At 39.0% G+C, this 19313-nt stretch overlaps 1 protein-coding gene across 1 annotated transcript in view; it reads right to left on the bottom strand.

Annotated features, from left to right (window-relative positions):
- Window positions 1-19313, bottom strand: part of IPO11 (importin 11) — a 417607-nt gene that overhangs the window by 335613 nt on the left and 62681 nt on the right. The window contains exons 4-5 of the mRNA XM_063454060.1: window positions 10907-10979; window positions 8609-8812 (exon numbers count right to left, since the gene is read on the bottom strand). Of these exons, the coding sequence (XP_063310130.1) occupies window positions 8609-8812; window positions 10907-10979 (277 nt within the window). The remainder of the gene's footprint in view (window positions 1-8608; window positions 8813-10906; window positions 10980-19313) is intronic.

Genomic DNA, 19313 nt, shown 5'->3' with positions numbered 1-19313 from the left:
GTCAATCAAATCTCTAATTCGGATTGCCCCTAGCTAGACGGAACGCAATTTACAACAGTTGCTTTAAATTCTTGTCACCTCCCGGCCTAAACTTCAATTACGTCGGTGTTACAGACGGATATATTACAAATTGTTGGGACACACTGTGAGCAGGTAGCACTTTAAGGGCATGCTCCATTGGCTTTGCCATAGCAACTGGTTCCATTGGGAAGAAATCTATTCATTACATGAGAAATTGATTCTGTTCTCTAAGCCAGCTTGGGACTATCACTGCAGGCCGTTGGAAATAACTTCTCACGAACAACACTAAAAGCCAATTACTTAGCGTTAAATATATTAGGGAAATAGGGCAGGCAAGCTTTCATTTGCACCTGAACTAAAATAACAGTTGCAATTTGCCTGAGACTTGACTTGCATGTGAGCTGAAACTTGTTTGATACCTGAAATAAGCAAGGCACAATTCCTGAAACTTAATTAACATGACTAAAGAAACAAAATAAAGAAATATCACAATCTGATTTTCTCCTTTCCGCCAGACTGTGATCATTAAATTACACAACATGTAAAATATTAAATAGGTGACTTATGCATCTTTTTTTTCCCCTTCAGGACAGCATTATAAGTTAAGAGTTGTTTGTTCTTATAAATGCTTGTCTAGGATAAGGCTGATGTGGTTTCTAAAGGGAGATTTAGATGTTTGAAGAGGAAAACGAACGTGGTTTTGGAACACACTGACTGTACAGGGACACTCTAGGTACTATAACCACGTCATCTCATTGATCCCTGGCACCATCACTCCATTCTGTGTTAAACTATTTTAAAGCGGTTTAATATTGAATGAAGGTCCCATCAACCCGCAGTCCAACACTTCTGTGCTGCTTTGGACAGTGCGTTTGCATTTCTTGGCCTATCATCCCTCCCCCCCCCCCACCCCCCACGCCCAAAATACACATACACACATTGATGGTATGAATTGGCTTCTGGGGGGGATGTTAAACTGTTGAAATATGATTTATAAGAAGAATTTGAAGTGGTTATAGTGACTAGACTGTCTCTGGCCTCCCAATCTTTCACATTTCGTCAGGACAGTCCCTATTTTAGACTCTTGTCCTGCCATTACGGGTTTGTTCCCTGGTGTCTTGCTTTTGGGGAGAGCAGGGAAGTATCCCCAAAAAGTGCTGCTCAAGCTTATCATTAGATGCGTTTGCGATATACTCAGGACATGAGAAACCTGTACAGAGCAATGAAAGAGTGCTCCCTGCATGGCCTGCCCTCACTGGGCTGGCACAAAATGACAGATTTTTCTATATAGGAAGTGTTCCAAGCTTAAATACTGTGCATATACAAATTGCCTGCACCATGACCACTTCTAAAAGCAGCAGAGGTCATGGTGGTTGGACTAACCCTTTAAGATAAAGTTATTTTGATGCTTGGAGTGTCCCCTTAATAGAACACTATAGAACTGTTGAAGGTAGGACTAGCAAGAAAAAAAAAAATCTTATTGGCACCACATTGAGTCACGCTAGAGGTGGTAATTATGTTGAAGGGTGACAATGTTAGACAAAGTAAGAGGTAAAATTGGGCATTAAAACCTATACACAAGTCATGACATTCCTAAAGTCAAACAGGATAAGAGAACAAGGAAAGGAAAACAAACTCAGTCGTTTGTCCTTTGATTAGTCAAGGAAGTTTTTTGCTTTTGTTTCTTGTTATTTCTATCCTTAAATCTCTTTGTATATTCTTTCATTGGAAAAAATGTATAGAAACCATTTATACTGGTTTATATAGGTTTTAGTTTTAATAGAGATTGAGTGCCACCTAGTGGTAAATATGGTTCTCAGACTGCAAACTCGGCAGTACGGAAACCTCCTGTTATGGATACTTTTAAACTAATTAACTCATTTTTCTATATTTATGATTCTCCCATGTGTTAAGAATCACTGTGTTACCTAAACTATATATTTATTGTATTTTACATACATTTTTTAAGTTCTTTTAGAAACAATGAAGCAAATTAAACAAGACTTTCATTTTAGTAACCAGTTGAAGATAACTAGAAGAGTAAATAAAAAGGACTTTATGAGGCCCACTCCTCAGCTGGGAAATAGAACCATGAAAGAGTTTAATCTTCAATTTTCATTTCTTAGTAAATCTAAAATAAACCCTAGTATTCACGTGGCTTTTTATATATCAAAATTATAGATTTAACCTTTGAATATGTCAGAGACCCTCATTACTGCCAAAGCAAATTATGTAATCTAAATAGATACAAACTTAAAGACTAATCAAACTATCATTGTATTTAACCCATTAAGTCAATAAAACTGAAGTTCTGATTTCCTAAATAGTTTAACCCCTTAAGGACACATGACATGTGTGACATGTCACGATTCCCTTTTATTCCAGAAGTTTGGTCCTTAAGGGGGTTAATACAGACAAAATAATGCAGATATCATCCTAGATATACCACCCCTTTAAGATTACTGCACAAATTTGATTATGCATTTAACTTCTTGGAGTGGTCTAAAAGGACACTATAGGCACCCACACTACTTCAGCTCATTAAAGTGGTTTGGGCGCATTGTCCAAGGCCCCTTAATCCTGCAAAGGTAATTATTGCAGTTTTTAAACGGCAATCATTGTGAGGACAAAACCACCCCTTCTCATTCCCTTCTCTCTGCAAGCCACCTTTTTTCTTTACATCTGCTCATTCCCGCACTGTTAACATTCATCTGCAATATTTTTCAATGGTTGCCCTATTCATATGGAAAACTCTACCCAGTGCCCTCAGACTTTCCCCTATTCGCCAGTTCTTTAAGACATCACTGAAAATACACCTCTTTATAATAGCCTAGCATCTTTCTGGGTGACTCTTCTCTCATCACATTTGCCCTCTTCGGTCCTCGATTCCATAGCCCAGCTCACTCTCTCTCTCTCTCTCCTTCCATTGTTCAGTTGTCCCGGACACCTCTTCTACCAACTTATTTTGACATGCTGTTCTTCCTCTTGTGTTGCTTCTTCACCACTTGTCTCCGTTAATATTCTGTATGTCAACTGCTTGCTATCAATTATCCACATTCTAGAACTGTAAAGATCTGTGGAATATGTCGGCTCTGTCATGGGAACTGGCTAGCAAGAACATACACCTTGAAAGTAGCACATTTATTATGTCAATACATTTAATCCTATGCCTTTTAAACTCTACAGAAACATTAAATAAATAAATAAGGTAAGCACAATTTCCACTAGCGAGTAACTTGTACGCCTGTCTAATGCCTGATTTGAAATTTTTAGCCCTGCCATACACCATACGATACTTCAGTGCCTGACTGTTACAGTGCTCTGCTCGTAGGCTGAATACATTCAGTGCATTTTCCGCAGCACCATTACTTCTTATAACACATTTTTGCTGTGTTATTGGGCTGGGACACTATTCTTTTTCAAGATAGAAAAGTCATTTTCTAGGATACCACAGTGACATCAAAACATATGAAAGATGTGATTAAAAATCAGAAGAAATATTGTGCAAGATGGTAATATTGAAAAACATGGTTTTGAAGCCGAATTTTACATCCTCACAACACAGGCATGTGAAGGTCCTATGTCGGGAATGAAAAAAGGCTCTGAAGGCAATGCAAATACTTCCACCACTGCTGTACATGTTAATACCTGGGAATTGCAACTTTCATCAGTCTTATGTCTTTGGAAGCGGAAGCTGCATATAGAGCTAAATTCTGCAGATTTTATCCACAAAATGTATTATTTTGATCATCATCATTTTGGATAGGTTATATGCTTTAATATAATTGATTTATCCAGGTGCTTGTAGTATCCCTTTAAAGCACAACGTCCACTTCTTTTTAAAGGACAGTTTCACATTTTCCAACCTCAGTAAAACATATTGCTGTGTTTAACAGTGTAAAGGACGGCAATAAAAAAAAAAATAATAAACTCTGCTGCAATCTCATACTGTGGGCCATTTTTCCACCCAATGATGCCTTGAACACGATCATGTGCATTTGAACACCTATAGATAAATGTGGTATGAGCCCACGTGTGTTTAGGAATGCCTTCTGTATTGCCAAAGACGTACATGCGCTGTGCTTATGGCACAGCAGAGGTTAATCTCACTTCCATGAAATACCTGCCAGGTGTATACATTGAAACAAATTGAAACTGGTGAGATTCATTTATGTATTCATTTGTAGCATGAGCAGCACAAACAATAGCTTATTCCGATGTGCAAAATTCTCACAATGCAACATTTTCACTTTTAACAGGGTTTGATAATTAAAGAAATGTGCTTCCAATAGCTAGCTGCATTAAAAAAAAGAAAGAAAAAAAGAAAAAAAGAAAAAAAGAAAACATTACACATGGGAGAAAATAAAAACAAGAATAAAAAAAAAAAGCGCATGAAGACAGATGCCAAAAAGGTGGGTGGAAAAAACAAGCAATGAAGATGATGTTGCTGCATATGATTTTTTTTGAGCCATTTGTTCTATGAAAAAAATGACTAGCAATATGCCTACAGCCTGCCAACAAAGTCCCAAAACTCACATCTAAAGTATATTTTACATGGAGCTGAACATACACAAAGCAGTCACTGCATGTTCAGCGGGAGCCTTGAACTGATGATGCAGCTTTGAAAAATAAATGCAAATGAGCCCAATTAAAATGAGAGCAGTGCTGATGTTAGAAAACATTATGGGACAGGACCATTCTGTCTTAGATAATTTACTTATCTGCCCCTTGGGTGGTATAAGCTAGACAATGAGAGAACGTTATTTACAGAGCAGTAAGGACAAAAACAAACAAAAAGCTATCGCAAGAAGGTAATAGATCAGTCAGCTTTTGCAGTCATAGTCAAATCTGCTCAATTATTTTGATTTGTTTTATTTTCCAGGAAAACTCATTAACCTCTTTAGATAAATATAGACATTTCTACAGATGTACATGTGCAAGTTTATATCTCCTAATGCTGTCCTGCCAGTCACATAACCCATGTTAAATATGTGGGATGCGTTTTAGGGAATAGTAGAGTTATCACAAAAATAAAGGATTCATCTATGTATCAGGAGTTGCCACTGTAACTCTGTACCGGTTGTGGTACTACAGCTCACTAGAACTCAGCAAGCCACAGGTATTAAAGCCCTTGCTTACAATACACAGGTTACATAGAATGTGACGGCAGATAAGAACCATTCGGCCCATCTAGTCTGCCCAATTATTTAAAATACTATCATTAGTCCCTGGCCTTATCTTATAGTTAGGATAGCCTTATGTCTATCCCACGCATGCTTAACCTCCTTTACTGTGTTAACCTCTACCACTTCAGCTGGAAGGCTATTCCATGCATCCACTACCATCTCAGTAAAGTAATACTTCCTGAAATTATGTTTAACCCCTTAAGGACCAAACTTCTGGAATAAAAGGGAATCATGACATGTCACACATGTCATGTGTCCTTAAGGGGTTAAACCTTTGTCCCTCTAATTTAAGACTATGTCCTCTTGTTTTGGTAGTTTTTCTTCTTTTAAATATAGTCTCCTCCTTTACTGTGTTGATTCCCTTTATGTATTTAAATGTTTATATCATATCCCCCTGTCTCGTCTTTCCTCCAAGCTATAATGTTAAGTTCCTTTACCCTTTCCTGGTAAGTTTTATCCTGCAACCCATGAACCAGTTTAGTAGCCCTTATCTGAACTCTTTCTAAGGTATCAATATCCTTCTGAATATACTGTCTCCAGGACTGTGTACTATACTCCAAGTATCTCACCAGTGTCCTGTACGATGGCATGAGCACATCATAATTGCATGAGTTACAGGTTATACCAAATATCCAAAATTAATTGCTTAACCCCTTAAGGACCAAGCTTCTGGAATAAAAGGGAATCATGACATGTCACACATGTCATGTGTCCTTAAGGGGTTAATCTAAGCATCTATCAACTGGATACAGCCTCCAGATTGGTTATTGACATCATATTAATCTTTGGTAAAGGTCAAAAAAGTCATCCTTGCAAGAAAGGAGAGTGACGTAGTTGGAACATGCAATAAACCACTATAAATAATCAAATCTTAGTGAACACTTAACTGGGCTCATTCCAAATTTTAATCTCAGGCACAAATATATACTAATGGCTGAGTTGTTCGATTCTTGTAAAAAATAAATAAAACAGCTAGGGTCCACTAAGTTCAACCAATGAGCAGCCCCCAGATTTAAATCAAAGGGGGCATCATATAGGACAGTTTGCCAACTCACATATAAACATGCAGTTCAACTGCAAGGACAGTGATTTGCTCGTAGTGCCAACAAAAGAGTCATACATCCCCCAGAGTGGAATATGTAACAAAAGAAAACAAACAATTTCATTGCTAAAGTAGAGGACATTTGAAAATATAAAATAAAAGCAGCTTCATCAACGGGGTAAGTAAAGTTGTTTTCAAATTGTGCTTTAATAGGCATTTCTGCATAAAAAAAAAAAAAACCACACAACTGAAAATTGCTTTTTTTCTAGATTCTTTAGAAAGTTAATACATATATATTTTTTATTTATTATGATCGTACAATGCTTTAGGATTTCTAAAATCAGCATATCACAAGTTAACAAATGCACGTTTCAGTTAATACTTCAAGGAGCACAAAAGTAATTTATCGTAAGTACTTGTTTAGGAAGAGCGCAATTTTTTACGGCAGCTGCATGATTATTTCAAGAAATATAGCAAATTCAGCAAAGCATATTATGCAAAAAATAAGGAGAATGAAACAAAGGTAACACACTTCAGATTCTAAAAATAAAACTTGCCACATCAAACAGAATAACTCCACTGATTTAGGAATATGGCAAACGATCCAAGCCTGCAGACAACATGGGTGAACTGAACAATAAGTTGTCTTTTTAGTTTTGGGTTTTTTAGCTATAGGTTTTAAGTGAGCCATGTCATTAAATGGAAACTATAGTGCTATTTAAACCTCTCTTTACAATACACACCTCTTAGTAAATATATTTTCCATAACTTTACAATACATATCTCATCTTCAGAAATAAAGCTCTCTCTTTCCAAAACATTATATATAACATATCTATATTGTTCACAACATATCCTTTCATATCACATCTTTCGCTTCGCAATGTATCTCACTGAGCAGATCTTTTACTAAATTTCTCTTCCAAATTGTAAAAGCGGGAATGTCACAAAAATTAACAAACGACAAACACAAAGATAAATATATGTTCAAAATAAACTTTACAGTATACAGATTAATCAAACCTTTTAATGTGTGAGTTTTAAGACTTTTATCAAGCTGGATCGCAATGTAATGGATGCCTACAGTGAAAGCAAATGATAGTTTTCTAAAGTAGACTATGAAAACATTATTAATAATAAATATTCATTAAATAGGAGTTCATTGAATTCTTTAAGTCGCAAAAACAAATAGAATCTATCAAATGCTTCTGAAACAGCCTGTCTGCCATATGCTCAGCCCTGTACATTGCGCTAATAATCAGTTAAAACAGCTAACTGTAAAAAGAACAGGAAAATGTATTCTGCTGAATGTGTGTCTGAGATTAAATATTCACAATAAAAAAAATTGGTGATCACTAAAGAATTTAGAAGAAAAAAGGTGTACTTTGAAGAAATGGTAGATTTGGGGAAGCTGCAGTGGTAGAACAGAGAAGTTTATTCAATTTTATAACTAGTTGAAGGTATACCAGGGGCAAGCACTTGATTTTCCATGTGGGTTCAGTATAAAATTAGGTCAATAAACTTGCTGGTCAATCCGTGACCAGAAAAGTGTCGGACACCCACTTCCCATCCATTTTACAGCTAATGATGACACAATCTGGCTGAATTCCCATCATATTTGGTTATTTACACTTTAGTAGATTATTACAAAGGTAACAAAGGGAAAAAAATTTAATAAAAGGAAAATAGATATCAATATCCACCTTTACAATTCAAAACAAATGCATTCACATTAGCCCTGAGTGGCACGCCACCTGATAGGTTATAATGGTAGGTTCTGAACACCAGAGCAGATGGTGATCCGCCACAATGGCAGGTGACATAAGGACACTACAGGGCATCATGGCTGTACGACAAAAGCGAGTATATCTGAGTCAAATCAAACAACTGCCAGGGTTACTTTGGACAGAATATGTGGCCAGCAGAACTTTAACAATGCACCATAATTTGTAAAAATAACAGTGTGAAAGCCATTCTCTTAAAATGTCTACTGCTTCTTCTGACTTACTTGCTGTGTAAATTGACACACATCTCATGAGAGGGACATAGCAGTATCTTCATTGGCACAAACCATATCACCCTAATTAAAAAGGTAAGTGCCATCATAAACTGATAGCATTGCTCTGTAAAGAGCAGGTAACTCAGTATATTCAAAAAGGTTATGCATGAAGAGAAGAATTGGGGCAGTCAGTAGGAACATTCTGTTTGTTTTCATGGTGACTGCTCCCCATTTCAGAGATTCTGTACAGAACTGTTCTTTATAGTACACATATCGCTAGCTAAACAAATTAGATCTCTGTGTTTAGATATTTGTTTCTGCCTTTGTTTAAAGTTTACAATAATCATAGCGCATACTCACATCTTGAAAAAGCTTCCGGTCTGTAGCCAGTCTTTTTGAAGACAGTGTCTTGGTAACATGATAAAAGGTAAGCAATGCTCTGTGCTGCTGAAGGTCATCTGGAACTTTTACGGATTCAATAAGTGTGGGAATAAGTTCTGGCCACTGCTTTGGACAATCAAGTCTTGCCACTTTGGAAATCAACACGGCAATCTGGGTGGCAATCTGAAGAAATATATTATACATTCCAATTGTGAGACAGCTTTAAAAATGTCTAAAAAAACCACATGCAAATGAAAAGAAAAGTAGTACAAACTAGCTCTAATTATATCTATTATAAATCAGAAGATCAGACAGTGTTCTCAAAAAGTGGGTTGAACAGAAGTAAACGCTGACATTTTAATGTGACAAGTGTTCATGGCAGAGTATAGAATATGACTTTTCAACTAAAATAACAATGCAGGTCATACACATCATAGCAGGTTGCAGAAGCAAACAATTATTTTCTCCCTCTTCTGTTTTCATGGTAACTCGTAATCATAACTTGAATACTTTCTTTACGTGACATTGTAAAAGACAAGTACAGGTCACACTAGACATTCTATTAGAAAGAAAAACAGAAAGAAAAAAAACAGCAAGAAAGCAAACAAATCCACAAAGCGTGCAGAAGATTGGTTTATCCAGCATTATCCACACCTATTTTATCAACCTTGGTAGGATGAAAGGCCTGAGACGGCTTTTCCTGGAAACAACATTGTTAAAACAGAGATGCTCTAGGAAATCTGTACATTGAGTTAGATAAAGCAATCTCACTGATCCGGAGGAGTGCTCAATTATTCCATCGTAAAACCCTGTGCAATGTCATGGGGCTTCATAGAGTTGCACAATTTTTAATGGTAAAATATACTTCATAACATCTGAAATGGACAAAGAGGAAGACTTTAATTTTAGGGGTGTAACTGGGGTGTGGTCAGGAGTGAAGTTGGTTCAGGGAAATTGTAAGTGACTAACTGGGATAGAGCTCAAATATCACAGGAAAAGAAATTGCTTAAGTGATTATAGCCTTTTCCCCCCAAACACCAGATGACACCTGGTGAATGGTAAAAAAAAACACTTTTTGGGACACAGACACAGGAACAACATTTATAGGAACAATCAATGTCGTCTAGGTATGAGCAGTCATAGTCCTGGAGGCCATCGGGAGCTGGTCCACCCTCCATTGGAAGGTGGCGGGGGCATTCTTCATTCCAAAAGGCATGAACCTAAACTGAAACAGGCCAAACAGAATCACAAAGGCCAACATAGGAATGGGTTCCTCTGCCAAGGAAATCTGCCAAGAGCCCTTACATATGTCTATGGTAGTGAGGTACCTTCCCCTGCACATGCGATCTGACAGTTTGTCTACCCGGGCATGGGATATGTGACGCCCATTGTATTCTCATTTGACCTCTGATAGTTAGCGCAGAAACGGGTCGTCCCGTCCCACTTCAGGACTAACGGGGAAGCCTAAGGACTGTCCAAGGCACTAATAACTTTCATTCTTAATTTCCTCCCAAACGGTCTCAAAGATGTGGTAGGGAGTTGGGCGTAAGAAAGACTGTTTTGGGGTTTCGACCCTATGCTGAGCCAGGCTGGTGTATCCGGGCAGGTTAGTGATGGTCGCTTGTTTAGCCACTAGCAGCTGAAGGATCTGATCCCACCTCTGGGACCAATAATTCTTCCCTAAGCTGTACTTGGTCCAGGGATCCTGCTTGATCACCTTCTTCCAAGAGATCAGGCTGGTGAAGGTTTTCAAATGTGCAGGGGCAGAGATGGCCGCTACCACCTCCTTCCATTCCCTGTGGGGCTTAGCATGTTCACATAGAACATGCAATTACTCCTCTCATCAGAACACTAGGCCATCACTGATTGGTCTCAATTCTAGTCCAATATACCTGTAGGGACACGTCCTCAACAACTTCCCTCCCAAACTTTGCAGGGCCACAAGTCCTTCATAACTCCTGCTTCCACGACTAAAGATCCAACACCCCATTCATGTGTATCTTGGTGGTGGGCAGCCGGTATAGCGCTCCCCCAGCTACCTACACTGCCACGATCTCCAGGTCTTCTCAGTGTCTTGGATGAAGGATTTCATTAAGCTGTAGTTGTTCTGGTGACTATAGTGTCCCATTAAATGATTTTGTAACAGTTTAACCACAAACGTAGGGCTCTCCAGCGTGGTGACAACTGGACACATTCAATGAGCTTAAGTTATTGTAACCATTTTACTACCAGAGTATATTCCCAAAACACAAAAACTTAATATCTTTGAACACTAACCTGGTTAACGGGTTCATTAAAGTTGTTAATAAGTCCTATGCGTAACGTAGACTTCTCTTCTTCTGAAATAGCACTGGGAAAAAAATAAATTTATATATATATATATATAAATATCAAAACAAAGAAAAACTATTTTAGGATGTCCCACAATGGATTTCATGAAATTAAGTTACAGATATTTACTGTACGTTCTTTCAAAGTATTTTAATCGGCTTTCACAATAAAATACATAGGTACATAAAGAAATTCACACCACAATAATGATGTATGTATGTGATGCATGAGTATATCACATCACATCTAAGTATATTACAATGTGACGTAGTTATACAATTAGTAATTATAGTAACCTCTTTCTTGTAGGACAACATGTCCAATTGCCCCTAACCATATTGTTGCATATTAATGTTAAATGGGAGATGGTTAGGAGATGTAGATTGAAAGTAAAACTTAACACAAATAAGAGAAAGCAACAATCCAAGCATGATTACCAATTTAAAGAACACAAATAAAGATGAAAATTCACAATGGATAAGAACTCCCACATGCAGTGGTACTTAAAGGACCACTATAGTGCCAGGAAAACACTCGTTTTCCTGGCACTATAGTGCCCTGAGGGTGCCCCCACCCTCAGGGACCCCCTCCCGCCGGGCTCTGGGGAGAGGAAAGGGTTAAAACTTACCTTTATTCCAGCGCCGGGCGGGGAGCTCTCCACCTCCGATCCTCCCTTTCGGCTGAACGCGCATGCGCGGCAAGAGCTGTGCGTGCATTCAGCCGGTCTCATAGGAAAGCATTATTAATGCTTTCCTATGGATGCTTGTGTGTTCTCACTGTGAATTTCACTGTGAATTGTCAGTGAGACAGCCACTTGAGGATTTGGAAGCTGGATTAACCCTATTATAAACATAGCAGTTTCTCTGAAACTGCTATGTTTATAAAAATAAAAAAAAAGGGTTAATCCTAGAGGGACCTGGCACCCAGACCACTTCATTAAGCTGAAGTGGTCTGGGTGCCTAAAGTGGTCCTTTAAATTAAATTATGCAGCTTCCAAGGTATTTTTCTCCGTTTACCACCCTTCTTAAACAACTCCCTCTGGAACAGCAATGAAGGGGGCTTCCAACACCTCAGGCATAGAAGTTGATGCTGTACTTAGTATGTGTTTCATCACTATGATCTCGCACTTTTGGATTCACTCTGGTGCTATTTTAAACATTCCTAATTGAGGAGTAACCATTGCCCCTTGTGGGACAAGAATGTTTAGCAATTGTTGTATAGACTCCCAGAATGGCTATACCTTTGGGCATGTGGGGCCACATCCTCTTCAACATTTATTCCAAGTGCCTGGCTTTATTTTGACAACTTTGGACGGCACCTATAGATGTAGTTCTGGGTGGTTTTCTGATCTGTACATTTAGTTGCTCCCCAAAGGGAACTCAAAATTATTTATTAACATGCTAAATTTGTAGCATGAAATTCCATTTAGATCTTTTGCCAGAGAACAAGTAGCAGTAGCATAGTAAAATTGCATTCCTGCCCATTGGGTTCTTTCTACACATAACTTCTAGCTCTGAGAGTGGAGTTTATTAAAATATTGTCTTTTATGTGTTCCACTACTCAAGTAATTAGATAATCGCAAAAATAAATATATAAAGGACTTTGACCCATTTGTTTCTCAATTCTTCAAAAGGACATTAACGTTCTTTGCTGAATAAGTTTAAAAAATAATATTTTATTATATTTTATTATAATTAGTATTATTGCCAACTGATTCCGTAGAGCTTTACAATATTATGAGAGGGGAGATTTAACTTTAAATAGGACAATTACAAGAAAACTTACAGGAACGATAGGATGAAAAGGACCCTGCTCAAACGATCTTACAGTCTATAGGAGGTGGGGTATAAAACACATAAGGACAGGAAATAGCAATCAAATAAGGAGGGAGTGAAGCATAGCTGGAGGAAAGAGTTAAGTGCTGCCTTTTAGGAGAGAGCAAGAGACAGGTATGTGAGGTAGAGGTTAGTCTAGGAGGCCATAAGCTTTCCTAAAGAGATGGATTTTAAGGCACTTCTTAAACGATTGAAGACTAGGGGAGAGTCTGGTGGCGGTAGGCAGGCTATTCCATAGGAAGGGAGCCACCCGCGAGAAGTCCTGGAAGCGTGAGTTGGCCGTACAGGTTTGAGCAGCAGACAGGAGAAGGTCACGGGCAGAGCAGAGAGACCGAGAAGGGGCATACCTATGGATCTGTGAAGAGATATAAGAGGGGCTAGAATTGTTCAGTGCTTTATAGGTATGGTTTAGCACTTTGAATTGACTCTTATAGGATATAGGAAGCCAATGTAAGGACTGACCGAGGGGTGAGAGGACCAAATAGACAGGAAATTCAGTCTGGCGGCAGCATTCATTACAGATTGTAGCGGGACAATACGGCTTTTGGGAGGACAAATTAGGAGAGGATTTTAATAATCCATGTGGGAAATTACTAGAGCATGGACAAGCTCCCTGGTAGCATCTTGCGTAAGAAAGGGGGCTATGTTTTTAAGATGGAATCTACAGGATTTGGCAACATACTGGATGTGAGTTTCAAAGATGAGTCCAGAATTAAGTATGACGCCAAGACAGGGCACTTGCAAGGATGGACTTATGTGGATACCACTAACTTGAAGGGAGAGCGAAAGAGGAGGATCAGTATTAGGAGGAGGAAAGACAAGGAGCTTAGATTTAGAGAGATTGAGTTTCAGAAAACGATAGGACATCCGGTCAGAGATGAAAGAAAGGCAAGCAGTGACACGTTGCAGGACGGCAGGGGATAGGTATATATCTGAGTGTCATCAGCATACAGGTGGTAGTGGAATGCAAATGAGGTAATAAGTTTGCCAAGAGAGGTAGTATAAAGAGAAAATAGAAGGGAACCAAGGACAGAGCCTTGAGGTACTCCAACCGAGACAGGTCAAGGGGAGAAGGTATCATTAGAAAAAGAGACACTGAATGAGCAATATGAGAGAAAAGAGGAAAACCGCGAGAGGACAGAGTCACAACGACCGAGTGATTGAAGAGTTTGAAGAAGGAGAGCATGATCAACAGTGTCAAAGGCAGCAGATAGGTCAAGAAGAATTAGTATGGATTTAGCTGCGATTAGGTCAAAAGTAACTTTGAGAAGAACAGTCTCAATAGAATGGAGAGGGCGGAAGCCAGATTGAAGATGGTCAAGGAGAGAGTTGGAATTGAGACATACGAGTAAAGACAAGTCTTTACAGAAGCTTTGAGGAAAAAGGGAGCAGGGATATGGGGCGATAGATAGAGGGGGAGGATGGGAGATTTTTTTTCAGGAAAGGTACTACAGTGGCATGTTTAAGGTCAGCAGGGACAATGCCAGAAGAGAGAGAGAGCAGTTGAAGATGTGTGTTAAGGAAGGCACAAGACAGGGGGAAGGCACAAGACAGGTGAGATGGGGCAGGATCGAGCGGGCAAGTGGTGGGGCGAGAGGAAAGGAGAAGCGCAGCCACCTCTTGTTCACTAGCCGGGGAGAAAGTCTGAAGGATATGAAAGGCATGATAAATGTGTGGTTGAGAAGGAGAACGGCAAGGTGGGGAGAATTCTTTCCTTAGCTGTTCAATCTTGTCGGTAAAGTAGCATGCAAAGCTATGAGCTGTAAGGTTAGTTTGGGTGGTGGCCACAGCAGGACGAAGAAGAGAATTAAAGGTGTAAAAGATACACCTGGGATTGCAGGAGCATGAACTAATGAGAGAGGAAAAGTATGACTGTTTGGCGAGGGCAAGGGCTGCGCTGTATGAACACAATATGAACCTATAATGGAGATAGTCTGCCTGGGTGCGTTCAGCACAACAGAAGCATCTTTGCAGGTAGTGTGTTGATTTTGTATGCCACATTTGGGGCGTGTCCTCCTTGAGGTGCCTGTTTAGAGCGGGGCTGCAGCGTTCAAGGCAGAGGTCAGAGTAGTGCTATATGTGGAGATTGTCAGTGAGGGACAGGAGAGGAAAGGGATGGATAGCAGTTGTGAATCAATATCAGCTGACAGCTGCTGCAGATCAATAGAATTAAGGTTCCTCCTGAGTTGAGGATGGATAGGCTGAGGTTGTTGGGTGAGGGGGTACTTGGGAGCAAATGATAAAAGGTGGTGATCAGAGAGAGGAAATGAAGTGTTGCAGATATTAGATACTGTACATGCATAAGAGAAAATAAGGTTGAGGGTGGGATTAGCTACAGCTACATGGGTGGGAGAATTAGCCTACTGTGATAGCCCGTGGAAGGACGTAATTGAAAGTAGTTTAGAGGCTGCAGAGGTCAAAGGTGAGTTAATGAGAATATTGAAGTTCCCAAGTATTAGGGATGGAATATTAAAAGCTAGGAAGTAGGGTAGCCAGGCAGCAAAGTGGTCAAGGAAGAGGAGAGGGGAACCAGGGGGGCGATAAATAACGGCAATGTTAGCAGAGAAGGGTTTGAAGAGGCAATCAAATGAATCTCAAATAATGGGTAAGAGAGGGAAGGGGGGTGGGTAGAGATTTGAAGGAGCAGTGAGGTGAGAGAAGAAACCCTACACCACCACCTTTACATTCAGAGTGTCTTGGGTTGTGGGTAAATTGAAGACCACCAAAGGATATTTGTTTAAATAATTGGTCCAAACTCCAATGGACGATTGGGGATATCCTCCAGGACGACCAAATTTTACCCTTTGCTGATATTCAAGCCAAATTACATCTCCCTAACAAAGAACTCTTCTCCTATTTAAGAATAAAAAAAAATTTGAACAAGACCTTACTGAAAATGTCTCCAAAAAATGATATCCTTATCCAAGCCATTTTTAGATATACCAAGGTTAATAAAATCATCTCAAAAGCTACTAACCTGTTATCTACCCTTGACTAACAACCCTTATACTAGATAAATGGAAACAAGACTTATATTGACATAACGGAGAATGAATGGTGTTCGTCTCTTAAAGACACCCGTAAAGATATCCATTGCCAGAACTTCATTGAATGCCAATATAAGATTATGTACAAATGGTATTTGACTCCACATAAATTAAGCAAGATGTACCCAGGTCAAATTGCTCATTGCTGACGCTGTGGTTATTTAGATGGAACACTTGTTCATATATGGTGGCATTGTAACTCAGTTAAAAGTCTTTGGGAGTGGTCCTTTGAAATACTTAAATGCTTATTCAATATTACAATTAAAAAAGGCCCTGATACAGCACTGTTACATTTAAATTGGAAACTTCCTTCCATTTCATACAAGTGCCTTGCAAACCACTGCTTTTTGACGGTTAAGATATTAATAGCAAGACAATGGAAGTCGTATCTTCCTTTCCAGAGGAGTCAGCTAATCAACCAAATTTTATTCCAACTCCAAATGGAAAAAGATTTACCGGTCTCCTCTATACATCTTATAAATAAACAAGATCAATACATTAATTGGATTTGAATTTTGGAAGACAAATTAATTAATTATTTTTAGTTTTTAATAGATAATTACATTCACAACGATGGTTTTTATGATATTTCAGACTGACCACTGCCCATACTTATTCCTACAGCAGTTCTAAATGATAAAATGTATCTTTTTATAAAGATATTCTCAGCTGCTTAGTTGGGGAATCAATCTTGTACTTTAGACTAGAACTGCTGTAATAAATGCAATATTATATGTTGTTATTGTCACACTTGTTTTTGTCTTGAATGTAAATTTGCACTAGTGTTATATGTACGATAAAATGAGAAAATTCTTCAATAAAGATTATTATATAAAAAAGAAAAAAAAAAGATGCAGGGGCAGCAGTGTCAGAGGGGGAGAGCCATGTTTCTGTTAAGGCTAGTAAATCTAGGGAACGAGAGATGAAGAGGTCATGGACAGCAGATGATTTTGTAATATTGCAAACAGAGCATGCATTCCAGAGGGCAGTATTGAAGGAGGATTTAGAGGAAGAGTAATAGGAGATGGGTATGAGATTGGTGTGGTTCCTTGAGTTAGTATGTGGTGGGTTTGCTGAGATGGGATCGGGGTTTGGAGAGACATCACCAGCTGCTAGAAGGATAGAGAGGAAGTGAAGGTGGGAGTAGTAGGATTTGAAAGTTTTGGAGGAAGATGTATGTAGAGGATTTCGGAGGAGTTGGAGGAGATAGGCTGGAAAGGTATATGTAGAGTGCATGGGATGAATACAGAGGGGATGGGAGTAAAGTGGAAGTAATGAAGATGGTGTTGCCAGGGACACATGAGCAGAAAGATAGGGATATTTTAGTAATGAGAGAAGTTAGTGTGAAAGTGAAAAATAGAGAAACATTATTTAGAGAAAATGTGTTTTGTCAGATAGATTTGAAGATTATACATATGCACATATTATATATATATATACACATACACACACACACACACACACACACATACATACATAAAGTTGCAAGAAAAAGTATGTGAACCCTTTGGAATTATATGGATTTCTGCACAAATTGGTCATAAAATGTGATCTGATCATCATCAATAGAAGTCACAACAATAGACAATCACAGTCTGCTTAAACTAATAACACACAAAGAATGAAATGTTGCCATGCTTTTATTGAACACACCATGTAAACATTCACAGTGCAGGTGGAAAAAGTATGTGAACCCTTGGATTTAATAACTGATTGAATCTCCTTTGGCAGCAATAACTTCAACCAAACGTTTCCTGTAGTTGCAGATCAGACGTGCACAACGGTCAGGAGTAATTCTTGACCATTCCTCTTTACAGAACTGTTTCAGTTCAGCAATATTCTTGGGATGTCAGGTGTGAATCGCTTTCTTGAGGTCATGTCACAGCATCTCAATCGGGTTGAGGTCAGGACTCTGACTGGGCCACTTCAGAAGGCGCATTTTCTTCTGTTTAAGCCATTCTGTTGTAGATTTACTTCTATGCTTTGGGTCATTGTCCTGTTGCAACACCCATCTTCTGTTGAGCTTCAGCTGGTAGGCAGATGGCCTTAAGTTCTCCTGCAAAATGTCTTGATAAACTTGGGAATTCATTTTTCCTTCGATGATAGCAATCTGTCCAGGCCCTGACGCAGCAAAGCAGCCCCAAACCATGATGCCCCCACCACCATACTTCACAGTTGGGATGAGGTTTTGATTTTGATGTGCTGTGCCTCTTTTTCGCCACTCATAGTGTTGTGTGTTTCTTCCAAACAACTCAACTTTGGTTTCATCTGTCCACAGAATATTTTGCCAGTACTGCTGTGGAACATCCAGGTGATCTTGTGCAAACTGTAAACATGCAGCAATGTTTTGTTTGGACAGCAGTGGCTTCCTCTGTGGTATCCTCCCATGAAATCCATTCTCCCATGAAATCATAGTGTTTTACGTATTGTAGATTCGCTAACAGGGATGTTAGCAGTTGCCAGTGACTTTTGTAAGTCTTTAGCTGACACTCTAGGATTCTTCTTCACCTCATGGAGCAGTCTGCGCTGTGCTCTTGCAGTCATCTTTACAGGACGGCCACTCCTAGGGAGAGTAGCAGCAGTGCAGAACTTTCTCCATTTATAGACAATTTATCTTACTGTGGACTGATGAACAGCAAGGCTTTTGGAGATACTTTTATAACCCTTTCCAGCTTAATGCAAGTCAACAATTCTTAATCGTAGGTCTTCTGAGAGCTCTTTTGTGTGAGGCATCATTCACATAAAAAAATAAATATATTGGAGACTCACCGAGGTGAGGTTCATGAGCTGGGTTTAGTACAATACATACTGAATAACTTAATACATATAATAATGACTAAACCAGACGCACTGTAAATAGATGCAGTATCTATATGATCTAATTGGTAACTCCAGGTATACGGTATTGGGTTCTAATCAAAATACTTTATAATGTTCTTAGCAGAACAGAAATCCAAGAGAACACACAAATACCAAAGGAGTACCAAAGAAATAAGATACAAACAAGGGAAGATAGAATATTGAGGCTGGAGTAATAGTGGTGGATTCTCTAAACAGTGGAAAATTAGAGAGTCCACCAGAGTATAGATGGTACACTTACCGAAATGGTACCATAGGGCACAAATCCTGAATCTTAAAACTCCTAAATAAGTCACCTCCAAGGGTGTGCTGGGCTATCAATGTAAATAAAAGGATCTATATACAGATACAGCCACCAAAAGCACAAAGTAGAAAGAAACAAATATGTATCCCTACAGCTCCTAAGGAAACACCTTCAGGGGTGTTCTATACTGTCCCTAGGAGTGAAAAGGAGAAGAGGTACCATATAGAGTATACATCCTGAGTCTTAAATCTCCTAAATAAGGCACCCCCAAGGGTGTGCTGGGCTATCAATGTTGAATCAAAGAATCAATCAATAAAAATACAGATACAGCCACAGAGAGGACAAAGTAGAGAGAAACAACTATATGT

This window comes from Pelobates fuscus, chromosome 5, assembly GCF_036172605.1.
Source record: "Pelobates fuscus isolate aPelFus1 chromosome 5, aPelFus1.pri, whole genome shotgun sequence".
In the NCBI taxonomy this organism is placed as follows: domain Eukaryota; kingdom Metazoa; phylum Chordata; class Amphibia; order Anura; family Pelobatidae; genus Pelobates; species Pelobates fuscus.
The sequence above is the reverse complement of the archived record's forward strand: the minus strand, read 5'-3'. Positions and strand labels throughout refer to the sequence as shown.